The 14,211-nt window shown below is 44.5% G+C and overlaps 1 protein-coding gene across 1 annotated transcript in view; it reads right to left on the bottom strand.

Moving 5' to 3' along the window:
* LOC122929683 (early endosome antigen 1-like) overlaps window positions 1–9,784 on the bottom strand; it is a 63,537-nt gene extending 53,753 nt beyond the window's left edge. Inside the window, exons 1-2 of the mRNA XM_044283322.1 lie at window positions 9,761–9,784; window positions 7,829–7,969 (exon numbers count right to left, since the gene is read on the bottom strand). Of these exons, the coding sequence (XP_044139257.1) occupies window positions 7,829–7,969; window positions 9,761–9,763 (144 nt within the window). The 5' untranslated portion in view covers window positions 9,764–9,784. The remainder of the gene's footprint in view (window positions 1–7,828; window positions 7,970–9,760) is intronic.
* Between the last annotated feature and the right edge of the window lie 4,427 nt (window positions 9,785–14,211).

The raw sequence follows: 14,211 nt of genomic DNA, 5'->3' as shown, positions 1-14,211 counted from the left end.
AGGGGTGTGATCAATGACAGGGGGGTGATCAGGGAGTGTATATGGGTGATCACCCGCCTGTCATTGATCACCCCCTGTAAGGCTCCATTCAGACGTCCGCATGTGTTTTGCGGATCCGATCCATGTATCCATGGATCCGTAAAAATCATGCGGACGTCTGAATGGAGCCTTACAGGGGGGTGATCAATGACAGGGGGTGATCAGGGAGTGTATATGGGTGATCACCCGCCTGTCATTGATCACCCCCTGTAAGGCTCCATTCAGACGTCCGCATGTGTTTTGCGGATCCGATCCATGTATCCATGGATCCGTAAAAATCATGCGGACGTCTGAATGGAGCCTTACAGGAGGGTGATCAATGACAGGGGGGTGATCAGGGAGTGTATATGGGTGATCACCCCCCTGTCACTGATCACCCCCCCTGTAAGGCTCCATTCAGATGTCCGCATGATTTTTACGGATCCATGGATACATGGATCGGATCCACAAAACACATGCGGACGTCTGAATGGAGCCTTACAGGGGGGTGATCAATGACAGGGGGGTGATCAGGGAGTGTATATGGGTGATCACCCGCCTGTCATTGATCACCCCCTGTAAGGCTCCATTCAGACGTCCGCATGTGTTTTGCGGATCCGATCCATGTATCCATGGATCCGTAAAAATCATGCGGACGTCTGAATGGAGCCTTACAGGAGGGTGATCAATGACAGGGGGGTGATCAGGGAGTGTATATGGGTGATCACCCCCCTGTCACTGATCACCCCCCCTGTAAGGCTCCATTCAGATGTCCGCATGATTTTTACGGATACATGGATCGGATCCACAAAACACATGCGGACGTCTGAATGGAGCCTTACAGGGGGGTGATCAATGACAGGGGGGTGATCAGGGAGTGTATATGGGTGATCACCCGCCTGTCATTGATCACCCCCTGTAAGGCTCCATTCAGACGTCCGCATGTGTTTTGCGGATCCGATCCATGTATCCATGGATCCGTAAAAATCATGCGGACGTCTCAATGGAGCCTTACAGGGGGGTGATCAATGACAGGGGGGTGATCAGGGAGTGTATATGGGTGATCACCCGCCTGTCATTGATCACCCCCCTGTAAGGCTCCATTCAGACGTCCGCATGTGTTTTACGGATCCGATCCATGTATCCATGGATCCGTAAAAATCATGCGGACGTCTGAATGGAGCCTTACAGGGGGGTGATCAATGACAGGGGGGTGATCAGGGAGTGTATATGGGTGATCACCCGCCTGTCATTGATCACCCCCCTGTAAGGCTCCATTCAGACGTCCGTATGCATTTTGCGGATCCGATCCATGTATCCGTGGATCCGTAAAAATCATACGGACGTCTGAACGGAGCCTGACAGGGGGGTGATCAATGACAGGGGGGTGATCAATGACAGGGGGGTGATCAGGGAGTTTATATGGGGTGATTATGGGTGATCAGGGGTTCACAAAGGGTTAATAAGTGACGGGGGGGGGGGTGTAGTGTAGTGTAGTGTTTGGTGCGACTTTACTGACCTACCTGTGTCCTCTGGTGGTCGATCCTAACAAAAGGGACCACCAGAGGACCAGGTAGGAGGTATATTAGACGCTGTTATGAAAACAGCGTCTAATATACCTGTTAGGGGTTAAAAAATTTGGATCTCCAGCCTGCCAGCGAGCGATCGCCGCTGGCAGGCTGGAGATCCACTCGCTTACCTTCCGTTCCTGTGAGCGCGTGCGCCTTTGTGCGCGCGTTCACAGGAAATCTCGCGTCTCGCGAGATGACGCGTATATGCGTCCAGGAGGAGTAAAGCAACCACCTCCCGGACGCATATCTGCGTACAGCGGTCCGGAGGTGGTTAAGCTGACCCAATGGGGTTTACAATCTAATTTTCCTATCAGATTGTCCTGGGAGTGTGGGAGGAAACCAGGGAGAACATACAAACGCCATGCAGATGTTGTCCTTGGTCAGATTCAAACCCAGGACCCCAGTTCTGCAAGGCACCAGTGCTAACCACTGAGTCACTGTGCTTACCATGATAAATTTGGCTCCACTGATCATTTGAACAGTGCAAAATATTTAACTGTGTCCTTATACTGGCGCTACTAGAGATGAGCGAAGTTTAGAAAAATCTGATTTGTACGATTTGCTGAACTTCTTCAACAAATTTGATTTGTTCCTATTTAATTGGTCATGAATCACTATAAATCTGGTATACCCAGGCCACTGCCTAATCATATGCATCCCACTTGGTGGCCCATTTCATTGTGAAGGCTTGGAACATAAACTACAGAGACAGTGGAGGGAGAGGGTATCATCCTGTGCATTACATTCTAGTGCACCCACATTCATAGTTAATCCGTTCTGTAGGTACTGTACCATCAGTATTACAGGCAGCTGTAATTTATCGCCGTCTACACCAATGTGCAGGGCACCAAGATTCATAACTAATCCCTTCTGTTAGTTGTGGAATTACTGTGCGTCAGTATTACAGGTCAATAAAATTACCAGGTCTAATTTTTCGCTGTGGGCTTAACCATGCAGGGCCCTAAGATTCAAGATTCAGAGTGGGGACAGTGGCAGCAGCAGTAGTGGTATTAAGGTTGTGTTAGTATCACTGTATCCCTCAGAAGTACATAAAACAAAAACAAAAAGATCCTGTATTTTCAACATTCATAAAGCCTCTTTCAGATGGTCAGCATTTTGTCAGTGTTTTGCATCAGTATTTGATCAGTAACTGTAAACCAAAAACAAGAGTGGGCCCAAAACATAGATAAAATGTAATGGAATCATTTGCATCTCAACTGTGTGTTGGACAAAACACTGGCCAAACAACGACTAAAAGAACATATTAGCTACGATTAATTTGGGTCCAGTGCGTGGAGTGATTTATGTGGTTCATTCCAATAAGCAACGGCGCTCCTCCCGTATGGCAATAATCCAGCTGCCATGTTTGATCCATCTGTAGTGTCCCACTAGGTAAAGGTGGGCATTACACAAGGGTTAACAGGTCTATTGCATTAATGTGATGTTAAATGTTCATTTTCCTGTATTATCTGGGTGTCAGGCCTGTTAGGGTGTAGTTCAGCCTCCCAGACGTTAGAGGGAGCTAGAGAGCACTAGGTATATATAGGTAGGCCCAGACAGGGAAGAGTTAGTTCAGTCCAGGTGGCTAGAAGTGTAACCTAGTCAGCCTGAAGCTCCTGAGTCTAAGTTTAGCTCAGTAGAGTCACCCCAGAAGAAGAATTTGCCTCCTGGGAGCAACCTGCAGCAACCCAGCAGAGCCAGTACAACCAGCTCAGATAAGCAAGCTGATGGGCAGAGGTACTACAAAATAAGAGCAAGGGTCAATACGGGAGGAAGATTAAGTCCCAAGGATTAAAGCCAGCATTTAGGCATCTGGGCCTTGGGATACAGCCAGCCAGAATAGCTGTGGAGATAGGGCAGCCTGGGCTGTGAAGCATTAACTGTTTACCCTCCAAGTATCTTGCAAGATTATTACCTGCCAGTATTGAGTTAAGCCTGCTTGTGGAATATTGTTATAAGGGACTGCATCATCATTATCAACTGTATGTACAAAGTTGGACTGTTACCAAGTAAAGCAGCGTTTGGTTCACCATACCATCTGTGTACCTCAATTACTACTGCTAGAAAGCGGTGTGCCACCGTTACAGGCACTGGCGTCACGATCCGACCTTGCCCCAGGCACTCAAAACACCTGCAACATCCAGGACACCTCGTCCACCATCAGGCCAGGTCCCTATATCCAGAGTGTGCCCCAGAGGAACTAGTGTCTGCCTCTCCTTCACTGCCGCATGCCTGACCAGGGTTCTCCTCCAAACAGTGAGTAACCCTCGATTGCCCATAACCGTGACCTCACTTCGCAATACCCTGCAGGTCTGGCGTGCTGCACATCCAGCAAGTTCGGCCCATCTGGTTTTAATCCTAATACATGTTGAATGCAAAATACCATTAAGTTCATAGTTTGGAGGGATCACGGATCTTATGGAGAGATCCACATGGGCAAAAATTGTAATATACTGCACAGTGATGTAGAATTTGTTTGGCTGTAAGAGTGACACTGAATATAATTTTCCATCACAAAACGTGGTAGCTAGGAATGATGAATTTGGGTCCTGTTGGTGGAGCGATTTGTCTGGTAACATCGTTGTAGTTCCGACCACTGTCTGTGCAGTCTCCCTAGCCAATATTCCATAATCAAAGGCTTCTTGAACACTGTTCCTAGTGCTTGTCACAGCACAAAATGAGGCTTTTATAGGGCTGTGACCTTACAGGGGCTGGCTAGCTGCTGATTGGCTATCTGCATGGCATTATGGGTGATCTCCTCTTCTTGCACTTCTTACTTTCACTTTGTAACATGCAGCAGCCATTTTAGAAATAATCCAATTTGTTACCATGGAACGTGAGGAAATTCAGATTCGTGGCAAATAGACGTTTTCCTAAACTTCAAATTTCACTTCTGATGCTTTGATTCTTTCAACACTAAATGCAACAGAATGTATTCGCTGTGATAAGTTTGGCTACACTGCAAAGTTGAACAGGATGAAATATTTAACCGTGGCCTGATACGGACGCTATGTGACACAACAGCTAACATGCATTCACTATGGTAAATTCCGCTCCAATGTACAGTTGAACATGGCGAAATATTACACCGTCCTGGAATATGGACACAACATAACAGTTTCACTAGCATAATAGATTAAGGGTACTTTCACACTAGCGTTTTTGTTTTCCGGTATTGAGTTCCGTCATAGGAGCTCAATACTGAAAAAAACTGATTAGTTTTACCCTAATGCTTTCTGAATGGAGTGTATTCCGTTCAGGATGCATCAGTTCAGTCCCTCTTACGTTTTTTGGACGGAGAAAATACCGCAGCATGCTGCAGTTTTATCTCTAGACAAAAATACCGATCACTTGCCGAAATGCCAGATCCGGCATTAATTTACATTGAAGTGTATTAGTACCGGATCCGGCATTAAGTGTTCCGGCAAAACGGATCTGGCTTTCCCGCCGGCGCATGCGCAGACATTAAAAAATGCAAAAAATAATTTATGCTGGATCCGTTTTTTCCGGATGACATGGATCCAGTATTTCAATGCATCTGGATCCATCTGACAAATGCCATCAGTTTGCGTCTATATTGACGGATCCAGCAGGCAGTTCAGGCGACGGAACTGCCTGCTGGAATCCTCTGCCGCAAGTGTGAAAGTACCCTAACTCTGAATGTGGGTGCAGTATAACTTGCTGCACACGGCGATATATTACACCTGCCTTATATACTGAGGCACACTGGGAAAGAGTTATCAAAACTGCTGTAAAGGAAAACTGGCTTAGTTGCCCATGGTAACCATTCAGATTCCACCTTTCTTTTTCCAAAGCTCTGCAAAATTAAAATTGGAATCTGATAGATTGCCCCCACTAACTGTATGAGTAAAAAAACTGATTAAATCTTAATATGGGTGCCGTAGAATATCATGCACACGATGATACACTCAAACACCTGAGCTTGTGGATCTTGCTTAGAAATGGCTTCTTCTTTGCACTGTAGAGTTTCAGCTGGCAACGGCGGATGGCACGGTGGATTGTGTTCACTGACAATGGTTTCTGGAAGTATTCCTGAGCCCATTCTGTGATTTCCTTTACAGTAGCATTCCTGTTTGTGGTGCAGTGTCGTTTAAGGGCCCGGAGATCACGGGCATCCAGAATGGTTTTACGGCCTTGACCCTTACGCACAGAGATTGTTCCAGATTCTCTGAATCTTCGGATGATGTTATGCACAGTTGATGATGATAGATGCAAAGTCTTTGCAATTTTTCTGCGCAACATTGTGGGAATTGGTGATCCTCTACCCATCTTGGCTTCTGAGAGATACTGCCACTCTGAGAAGCTCTTTTTATACCCAATCATGTTGCCAATTGACCTAATTAGTGTTAATTGGTCTTTCAGCTCTTCGTTATGCTCAAATTTACTTTTTCCAGCCTCTTATTACTACTTGTCCCAACTTTTTGGGGATTAGTTGACACCGTGAAAATTTGAATCAACGTATTTTTCCTTTAAAATGATACATTTACTCGGATTAAACGTTTGATCTGTCATCTACGTTCTATTACAAATAAAATATTAACATTTGCCATCTCCACATCATTGCATTCAGTTTTTATTCACAATTTGTTTAGTGTCCCAACTTTTTTGGAATCCAGTTTGTACTTTAAAACTCGGAACTGAACTCGGGTACCTTGGAACCAAAGCCGAGTTCAGTTCCAAGCTTTAAAATGGTTTTCCACTTTAAAATTCAACAAAATTCTGCATGACTTCGCGGATAACTGACTTCAGCTTATTGGAGCCCTTGCATTATATACTGAACATAGACGGATCTCTGTACAGTATTAATCCGAAGTTTTGAACAAAGCAACTTTGAATGTAGCATTCGCTAATCCCTAATTGTTACCCAGAACCAGGAGTGGAAGCTACACAGATATATGGTATAATGGAAATATTCTGTGTTTTTGACCCGCACCTGGTTTTGGCTCACAAGCTCGGAGGGAAATCGCTGATCAAACAATTGCCAAATACTGACTGTGTGAAAATAGCCTTAAATGCGGTCTGTCAGCAGTTTTTGCAATGCAAAACTGTTGACAGCACTACGCAGGGGCTGAGGAGAGCAGGACAAACATACATGTAGAGCTTTTATTATCAGGAGTAGTGTAAATATGAACTTTAATTCTGACAGATTCTGCACCTGCAAGTGTCCAGGAGACGGTGCTTCACTGTTAGGTGCCCTCTGCATTAAACTGCTTCACAACCTATTCTCTTTGCTGTGAGAGACAGCTGTAGTGGTTTCCTGGTTGAATGCTACAATTGTCAGGCAGCTCAACGCATAGAAGAGAGCGCCATCTTTTGGGCATCTGAAGTTCTGCAGGGTCCACAGGTTGAGATATTAGAAAGTGTGTAGAAATAGGAACAAATTATATTGACACGCCCCTGCAAAGTTACAGCTGAACTTTTGGCCCTTGGAATGCACACAACCGTAAATGTTTCGCTGTCTGCAAAGCACAGATACCAGCCGTGTGCATTCTGATTTTTCCACTAGAAAAGTTTATTCTTATCTGCAAACTGGACAAGAATAGGGCAAGTTCTATATTCCATGGAAACCTTGAGAAATGAATGGGTCCATTGCGAGCCGTAAGAAATGCAGATTGTCTGCAGATCCAAATTATGGTCATGTGCATGAGGCCCAACAGTGCAGTTCTCTCCCCTGAAATGGATAGAAGCCATGGTGTGTGGTGTGGTGCTAGCCATACATCACCTTGTTCATGTCTCTCCAGAAAATCCTTCACTGCTGTACAAATTTGCCAATTATTGTAATATGACTATAAAGGAATGTAATGTAGCCCCTTCCAAGTGATCGAATAGAGAGAAGAAACAACGACTTGTAGTCATCATCTCTACAGCAGGGCCCCTGTGCGGCTCCACAGGTCACACATAATATGCATATGTATTTATATATCTACAGTATTTGTATATACTATATACTATATACAAGCTGCTATAACTATGAAGGAGAAAAACCTGTTAAAAACCTTTTACTCTACATGTTATAAGTATAAAGTGTGCCATAAAACACGGCAGATTTTGTTGCAGAAAATTTCCGAGACTGAAAATTAGTTCCTTTCATCTGAACGGAGTTGGTTTGAATTTTAGCTAGTCCCATTCAGATGATGGAGTTCAATTACCGTCACATATATTTTCTGCAGCAAAGTCTGTCGCATGTGAAGGCATCCTGAAGATGCATGGTTCCTTACCTGAAGTTGGATCCTTTGATACATCTCATTGAGGTAACTAAACCCAAGTAATACTGAACTGACCACCAGAAGTAAAAAGATTGCATGCACAGATCGGAGTTTGTAGTCTGTCCTCGGTATTTCCATATTAACCCAGGTACTCTGAAAACAGGAAACTGGCATGAGTGAATGCAGTTAGAGGTTTTATCCTGTGCATTATATGGCTCCACCTTTTTCAAAACCACATATAGAGGTTTTGTTATAAACAGCACACGGTTAGAGGGCTGGGGCCAGGTTTTCATGTTTCCCCTATTCACAGGATTGGGTGAGTCCCCACCGATCCCTTGATCCTGATGAAGCAGCAGGCCACAATTGTACCCTACTGCATTCATTCTCTATGGGACTGCCACAGATAGCCGAGTACAGCGCTCATCTATTTCTGATGCTCCCATAGAGAATGAATGGAGCAGCAGAGCACATGCGCTGTCTGCCACTCCATCAGGATGAAGGAATAGGACCTCTGTTCTCAGGGCTAGATCCAGGCTCGGACTGGCCTACAGCAATACAGGGGAATCCCCTGGTGGGCCCTTGAGCAATGTGGGCCCCTAGTCTCCCACTCCCTACACAAGTGGCACATAGCACATTAGACTTACTGTGCTACATACATATATTCACTGTACAGCACCTCAACCAGCCTATGTTGAGATTATTTATTATATTTGAATCCATACGGTGGGCTCCCAAAATAAATTTTACTGGTGGACCCCAGGTACCCCAGTCCGACACTGGGTAGACCCACACCAATCAGTTTGTTATCTTCAACTCTGCGGATAGGAGATAACTTGAAATCTTGGTACAACCCTTTAAGCACTGAGCAGTTTAAAATTTCTATGATTTCCAGATTTTCCTGATTTGTTATTAATATACTTTTACTTCTCTTTCTAATATAACGCAAACATATTTTATAACACTTATATAGGCATTATTTTCACGTGCTGTCTCCAGTGAAGGTCCCTATCAGTCTTTGGAGTACAGTATGTGGAGGAAGCCCATGCAAACACAGGGAGAACATACAAACTCTGAGAGTGGCACCCAATGTTCTGTGCACAGCATCGTATGTCATTCGTTTTGCAAATGCATTGTGCCACTATAATTCACATGAAGTTTTATAGGTTATCAGTATAGATGTTTCGGAAAATTCAGTTTGGCCCTTTGTAAGTGGTCGGTGCGATGACAGGGAGCAGTGACTACGCTGATTGCGGCATCTGACATTAATATTAAAGTGTCAAATAAAAAATAAATAAAATCATACTTACCTTATCTATTTGATCATGAAGAGCCGGTCGCCACCATCTTGAGCGGTCCGTGATGACGGCACCACATCGGCTGGGGTGGTGACCTCATACATCACCGCGCACGGGATTTTGCGCTGGATCTTCAATCAAGATGGCGGCAGCTGGCTCTTCGTGCTCAAACAGAGGTAAGTATGATTATTATTTTTTAACCAGGGAAAATGTATTCTCTACCACAAAGCATAAAGTCTTCTTTGTGGACTTCAATTCACTCAACACTAGTTATCAATATACTTGAATAAAATCCACAATAAATCAGCCACCATACATGAGATCATTTTCAGAGTATAACATTTTAGCTGTAGCGTGAAAATACATATAAAAAGATATATCTATATAAAAACAATACATTTTCTTCCTATGCTGACAGAAAATACCAAATACCATTACTACAAACAATTTAGTAACTTCATACTATATTACCACACTAGATTCCATAGCTTGGTCTAGTAAACTTAGAAACATGACGTACCCAATGTTACTAGCATTTTCTCATTTGTAGCACAGTTTAATCACTTGTAAACATATTATGAAAGATTTTAGAAAGAAAGATGAGAAATTCAGATAAATATTTAACAATTGTCAGAAGTGAATGCCATACCATGAAGGTGTCTAGATGTGCTCCTCTCTCTTTTGCATGGTAATGTGGGTTACTACAGCTGCTATACTGTCATCTTGACTAGTATAACCAGTATGTTGAAATAGAAAACAATATACATTTCAAGTCAGGTTTTGCAGGTTTGCAATATGAAAATAGCATGTCAGACTGCCCTAGGAAAAAATGTAGCCAGACAATGAATGAATAACATCATTCTGCAATTCTTAGAGAAACAGTAGACCAGGATGGTTGTCAGTGTAGATTGTTAAGTATCCATAGAAATGTGTAGCCTACTTACACTTGATAAATACATTATATACATTAATAAAATTCAAATGAAATGGATTAAAAGCTATTGACACCTTTGCTTTATTTTTTATTGTTCATTTACTTTCTGACTTCAAAATTAAGCAACTTTCTAAATAGCCACAAATGTAGATATCTGGCATGGATTGCAAATCAACATTTTATGCATTTGTCTACTGCTGCTTTCTATGTACTCTTCAATATAAATTTCCTACCATTTTCTACCGTGCGTTTAAGTCCTTCACTTAGCTGCTGGTGCTTCTAAGAGGCAGTTTATGTTGCTACCTGCACCGGCAGATGGGATTCTCAACTTACCTGCCGGTGTCTGGTTGCCAGGGGGACAGTTTGATCTCTCATGTGAGTTATTCTGACGTTATAGGTCACGTGAAGCTGGGAGTGTCACGTGATCAGGCAGTGCATCATGTGATCAGAAGGTGCTGATCGAGCACCAAAGTGCTCGGGTGTTCGGGTGCTCTGGCCGAACACATCGGGATGCTCGGGTATAATGGAAGTCGAGCATTAAACCAGGCACCCCCTGCTCTGAAGAGGGGAGGGTCCCTGGTTCATAGAAAAAGGGTCAGAGATTGATAGAAACACCAACAAAATGGTTCGGGAACAGCATGGGGAGGATGTCCGGATGCATCTTGGACTCCCAGGTCGCTGCTGGGAACGATGTTGTCTGAGTAGTACGCCACTTTTACAGACTGACAATAATATGCACAAAACCGAAGATAAAATCGATTTTAGAGGAAAAATTGTTAGGAAACATTCTTTCCTGTATATTTACTTGTATATAAAGTGCAAGTGCTGCCAAAAATTACAAAGAAGAGGCACTCCGATACAACCTGTATATCACATAAAGGAGGGCCTCATTCACATTGTGGTACAATTATTCAGGTAGTGGGACTCCTACACTTATAAAGCCTATGCACTAAGTGAAAGGGCTGCCAAAAATTACAAGTAACCGGCACTCCAATACACCCTTTGTTTCACATAAAGGAGGGCATCATACACAGCCTTGAAAAATTATGATTGATGGCCTGCTGGTGACCCTGAAAAACATTTGGAGCAAGGGCCTGTTGATCTGACCATCTAAAACATTATGGGCTAGAGCCTGCTTCCATTTTGGTGACTCTAGATACCTGGGCCTATTGCATGTCCTAGTGACGGCGACGGTCTATTCGAAAGTCTGCCCGATCAACTTTCGATGTTATTTTCAGCGTAAACCATGGTAACCACGGGTAACTGGGAATCATGGTTCAATTCCGGAGAGGGAGCCTGAGAAATAGCTACTGCTACCACATCCAAGCAAGGCAGCATGCGTGCAAATTAACTATTAGGTATAATTAGGTGAGGGCCTGCAGGTGAGCTGACCCTGTAAAAGATTTTAGGTGCAGACCTGTAGGTGAGCTGACCCTGTAAATGATTTTAGGTGCAGGCCTGCAGGTTAGCTGACCCTGTATAAGATTTTATGTGCGGACCTGCTGGTGAGCTGACCCTCTAAAAAATTGTATACAAGGGCCTGCTTGTGAGCTGACCCTGTAAAACTTTGTAGGTGAGGGCCTGCTGGTGACCTGACCCTCTAAAAAATTATATGCGAGGGCCTTCAGGTGAGCTGACCCTGTAAAAGATTGTAGGTGAAGGCCTGCTGGTGAGCTGACCCTGTAAAAATTAATATGCTAGGGCCTTCTGGTGAGCTGACCCTATAAAAAGTTTGAGGTGCGGGCCTGCTGGTGAGCTGACCCTGTAAAAAAATTTAGGTGCAGGCCTGCTGGTGAGCTGACCCTGTAAAAGATTGTAGGTGAGAGTCTGCTGGTGAGCTGACCCTGAAAAGATTGTAGATGAAGGCCTGCTGGTGAGCTGACCATGTAAAAAATTATATGCGAGGGCCTGCTGGTGAGCTGACCCTGTAAAAGGTTTGAGGTGCGGGCCTGCTGGTGAGCTGACCCTGTAAAAGATTGTAGGTAAGGGCCTGTTGGTGAGCTGACCCTGTAAAAGATTGTAGGTGAGGCCCTGCTGGTGAGCTGACTGTAAAAAATTATATGCAAGGGCCTGCTGGTGAACTGACCCTCTAAAAAGGTTGTAGGTGAGGGCCTGCTGGTGAGCTGACCATCTAAAACATTATATGCAAGGGCCTTCAGGTGAACTGACCCAGTAAACAATTGTAGGTGAAGGCCTTGAGGTGAGCTGACCCTCTAAAAAATTATATGCGAGGGCCTGCTGGTGACCCTGAAAAACATTTGGAGCAAGGGCCTGTTGATCTGAACATCTAAAACATTATGGGCGAGAGCCTGCTGCCATTTTGGTGACTCTAGATAACCTGGGCCGATCGCATGTCCTAGTGACGGCGACGATCCATTCGAAAGTCTGCCCTATCAACTTTCGATGTTATTTTCAGCGCAAACCATGGTAACCACGGGTAACTGTGAATCATGGTTCAATTCCGGAGAGGAAGCCTGAGAAATGGCTACTGCTACCACATCCAAGCAAGGCAGCATGCGCGCAAATTAATTATTAGGTATAATTAGGTGAGGGCCTGCAGGTCAGCTGACCCTGTAAAAGATTTTAGGTGCGGGCCTGCACGTGAACTGTCCCTGTAAAATATTTTAGGTGCAGGCCTGCAGGTTAGCTGACCCTGTATAAGATTTTATGTGCGGACCTGCTGGTGAGCTGACCCTCTAATAAATTGTATACGAGGGCCTGCTTGTGAGCTGACCCTGTAAAATTTTGTAGGTGAGGGCTTGCTGGTGAGCTGACCCTGTAAAAAATTATATGCTAGGGCCTTCTGGTGAGCTGTCCTTATAAAAGGTTTGTGGTGCGGGCCTGCTGCTGAGCTGACTCTGTAAAAAAATTTGGGTGCGGGCCTGCTGGTAAGCTGACCCTGTAAAAGATTGTAGGTGAAGGCCTGCTGGTGAGCTGACCCTGTAAAAAATTATATGCTAGGGCCTTCTGGTGAGCTGACCCTATAAAAAGTTTGAGGTGCGGGCCTGCTGGTGAGCTGACCCTGTAAAAAAATTTAGGTGCAGGGCTGCTGGTGAGCTGACCCTGTAAAAGATTGTAGGTGAGAGTCTGCTGGTGAGCTGACCCTGAAAAGATTGTAGGTAAGTGCCTGCTGGTGAGCTGACCCTGTAAAAGATTGTAGGTGAGGCCCTGCTGGTGAGCTGACCCTGTAAAAAATTATATGCAAGGGCCTGCTGGTGAGCTGACCCTGTAAAAGATTATAGCTGAGGACCTGCTGGTGAGATGACCCTGTAAAACATTATATGCAAGGGCCTGCTGGTGAGTTGACCCTCTAAAAAATTATATGTGAGGGCCTGCTAGTGAGCTGACCCTCTAAAAAATTATATGCGAGGGCCTGCAGCTGAGCTGACCCTTAAAAAATTATATGCGAGGGCCTGAAGGTGAGCTGACCCTGTAAAACATATGCGAAGGGCATATATGCGAGGGCATTATATGCGACGAGTAAACATGTTGATATGATGGAAGAGGAGGAGGAGGAGGAAGAGAAAAGGAAGATTTAACCTTATACCCTTGTTTATGGTGGAAGGGGTGCATGGCAATACAGTGTATTCAATTCGTTATAAACAAATTTAAAGTGCCTTTATGTTCAGCCAATTTCCTCTGGTGGAGTCGAGAAGTAATGGTCAATCCAGGCCTTGCTCATTTTTATAAGAGTCAACCTGTCAGCATTTTCAGTTGACGCTTATCTGTTATAATGCCACCAGCAGCGCTAAATACCCATTCAGACAAAACACTGGCAGCAGGGCAGGCCAGCACCTCCAAGGCATAGAGCGCCAGTTCGTGCCACGTGTCCAGCTTGGACACCCAGTAGTTGTAGTAGTTGTAAAGAACCAAGGAATCATTGAGGACGCTGACTGTCTTCTATGTACTCTTTCACCATCTTCCAAAATGTTTACCTCCTTTTCAACAAGTATCTTCTGGTATTGCACGGGTTTTGCTCATCCTCTCCACAAGAGGAATGAGAGATGAGAAGTTCTCTTTGTAGCGGGGGTCAAAAAGGGTGAACAACCAGAAATCAGTGTTGTCTAAAATGCGTATAACGCGCGGGTCTGGCTAACATGAAGTCAGCTATGTGTGCCAGAGTACCAACAGGCAAGACTTTGCTGTCGTCATCAGAAGGATCACTC

This window comes from Bufo gargarizans, chromosome 2, assembly GCF_014858855.1.
Source record: "Bufo gargarizans isolate SCDJY-AF-19 chromosome 2, ASM1485885v1, whole genome shotgun sequence".
NCBI lineage: Eukaryota > Metazoa > Chordata > Amphibia > Anura > Bufonidae > Bufo > Bufo gargarizans.
The sequence above is the reverse complement of the archived record's forward strand: the minus strand, read 5'-3'. Positions and strand labels throughout refer to the sequence as shown.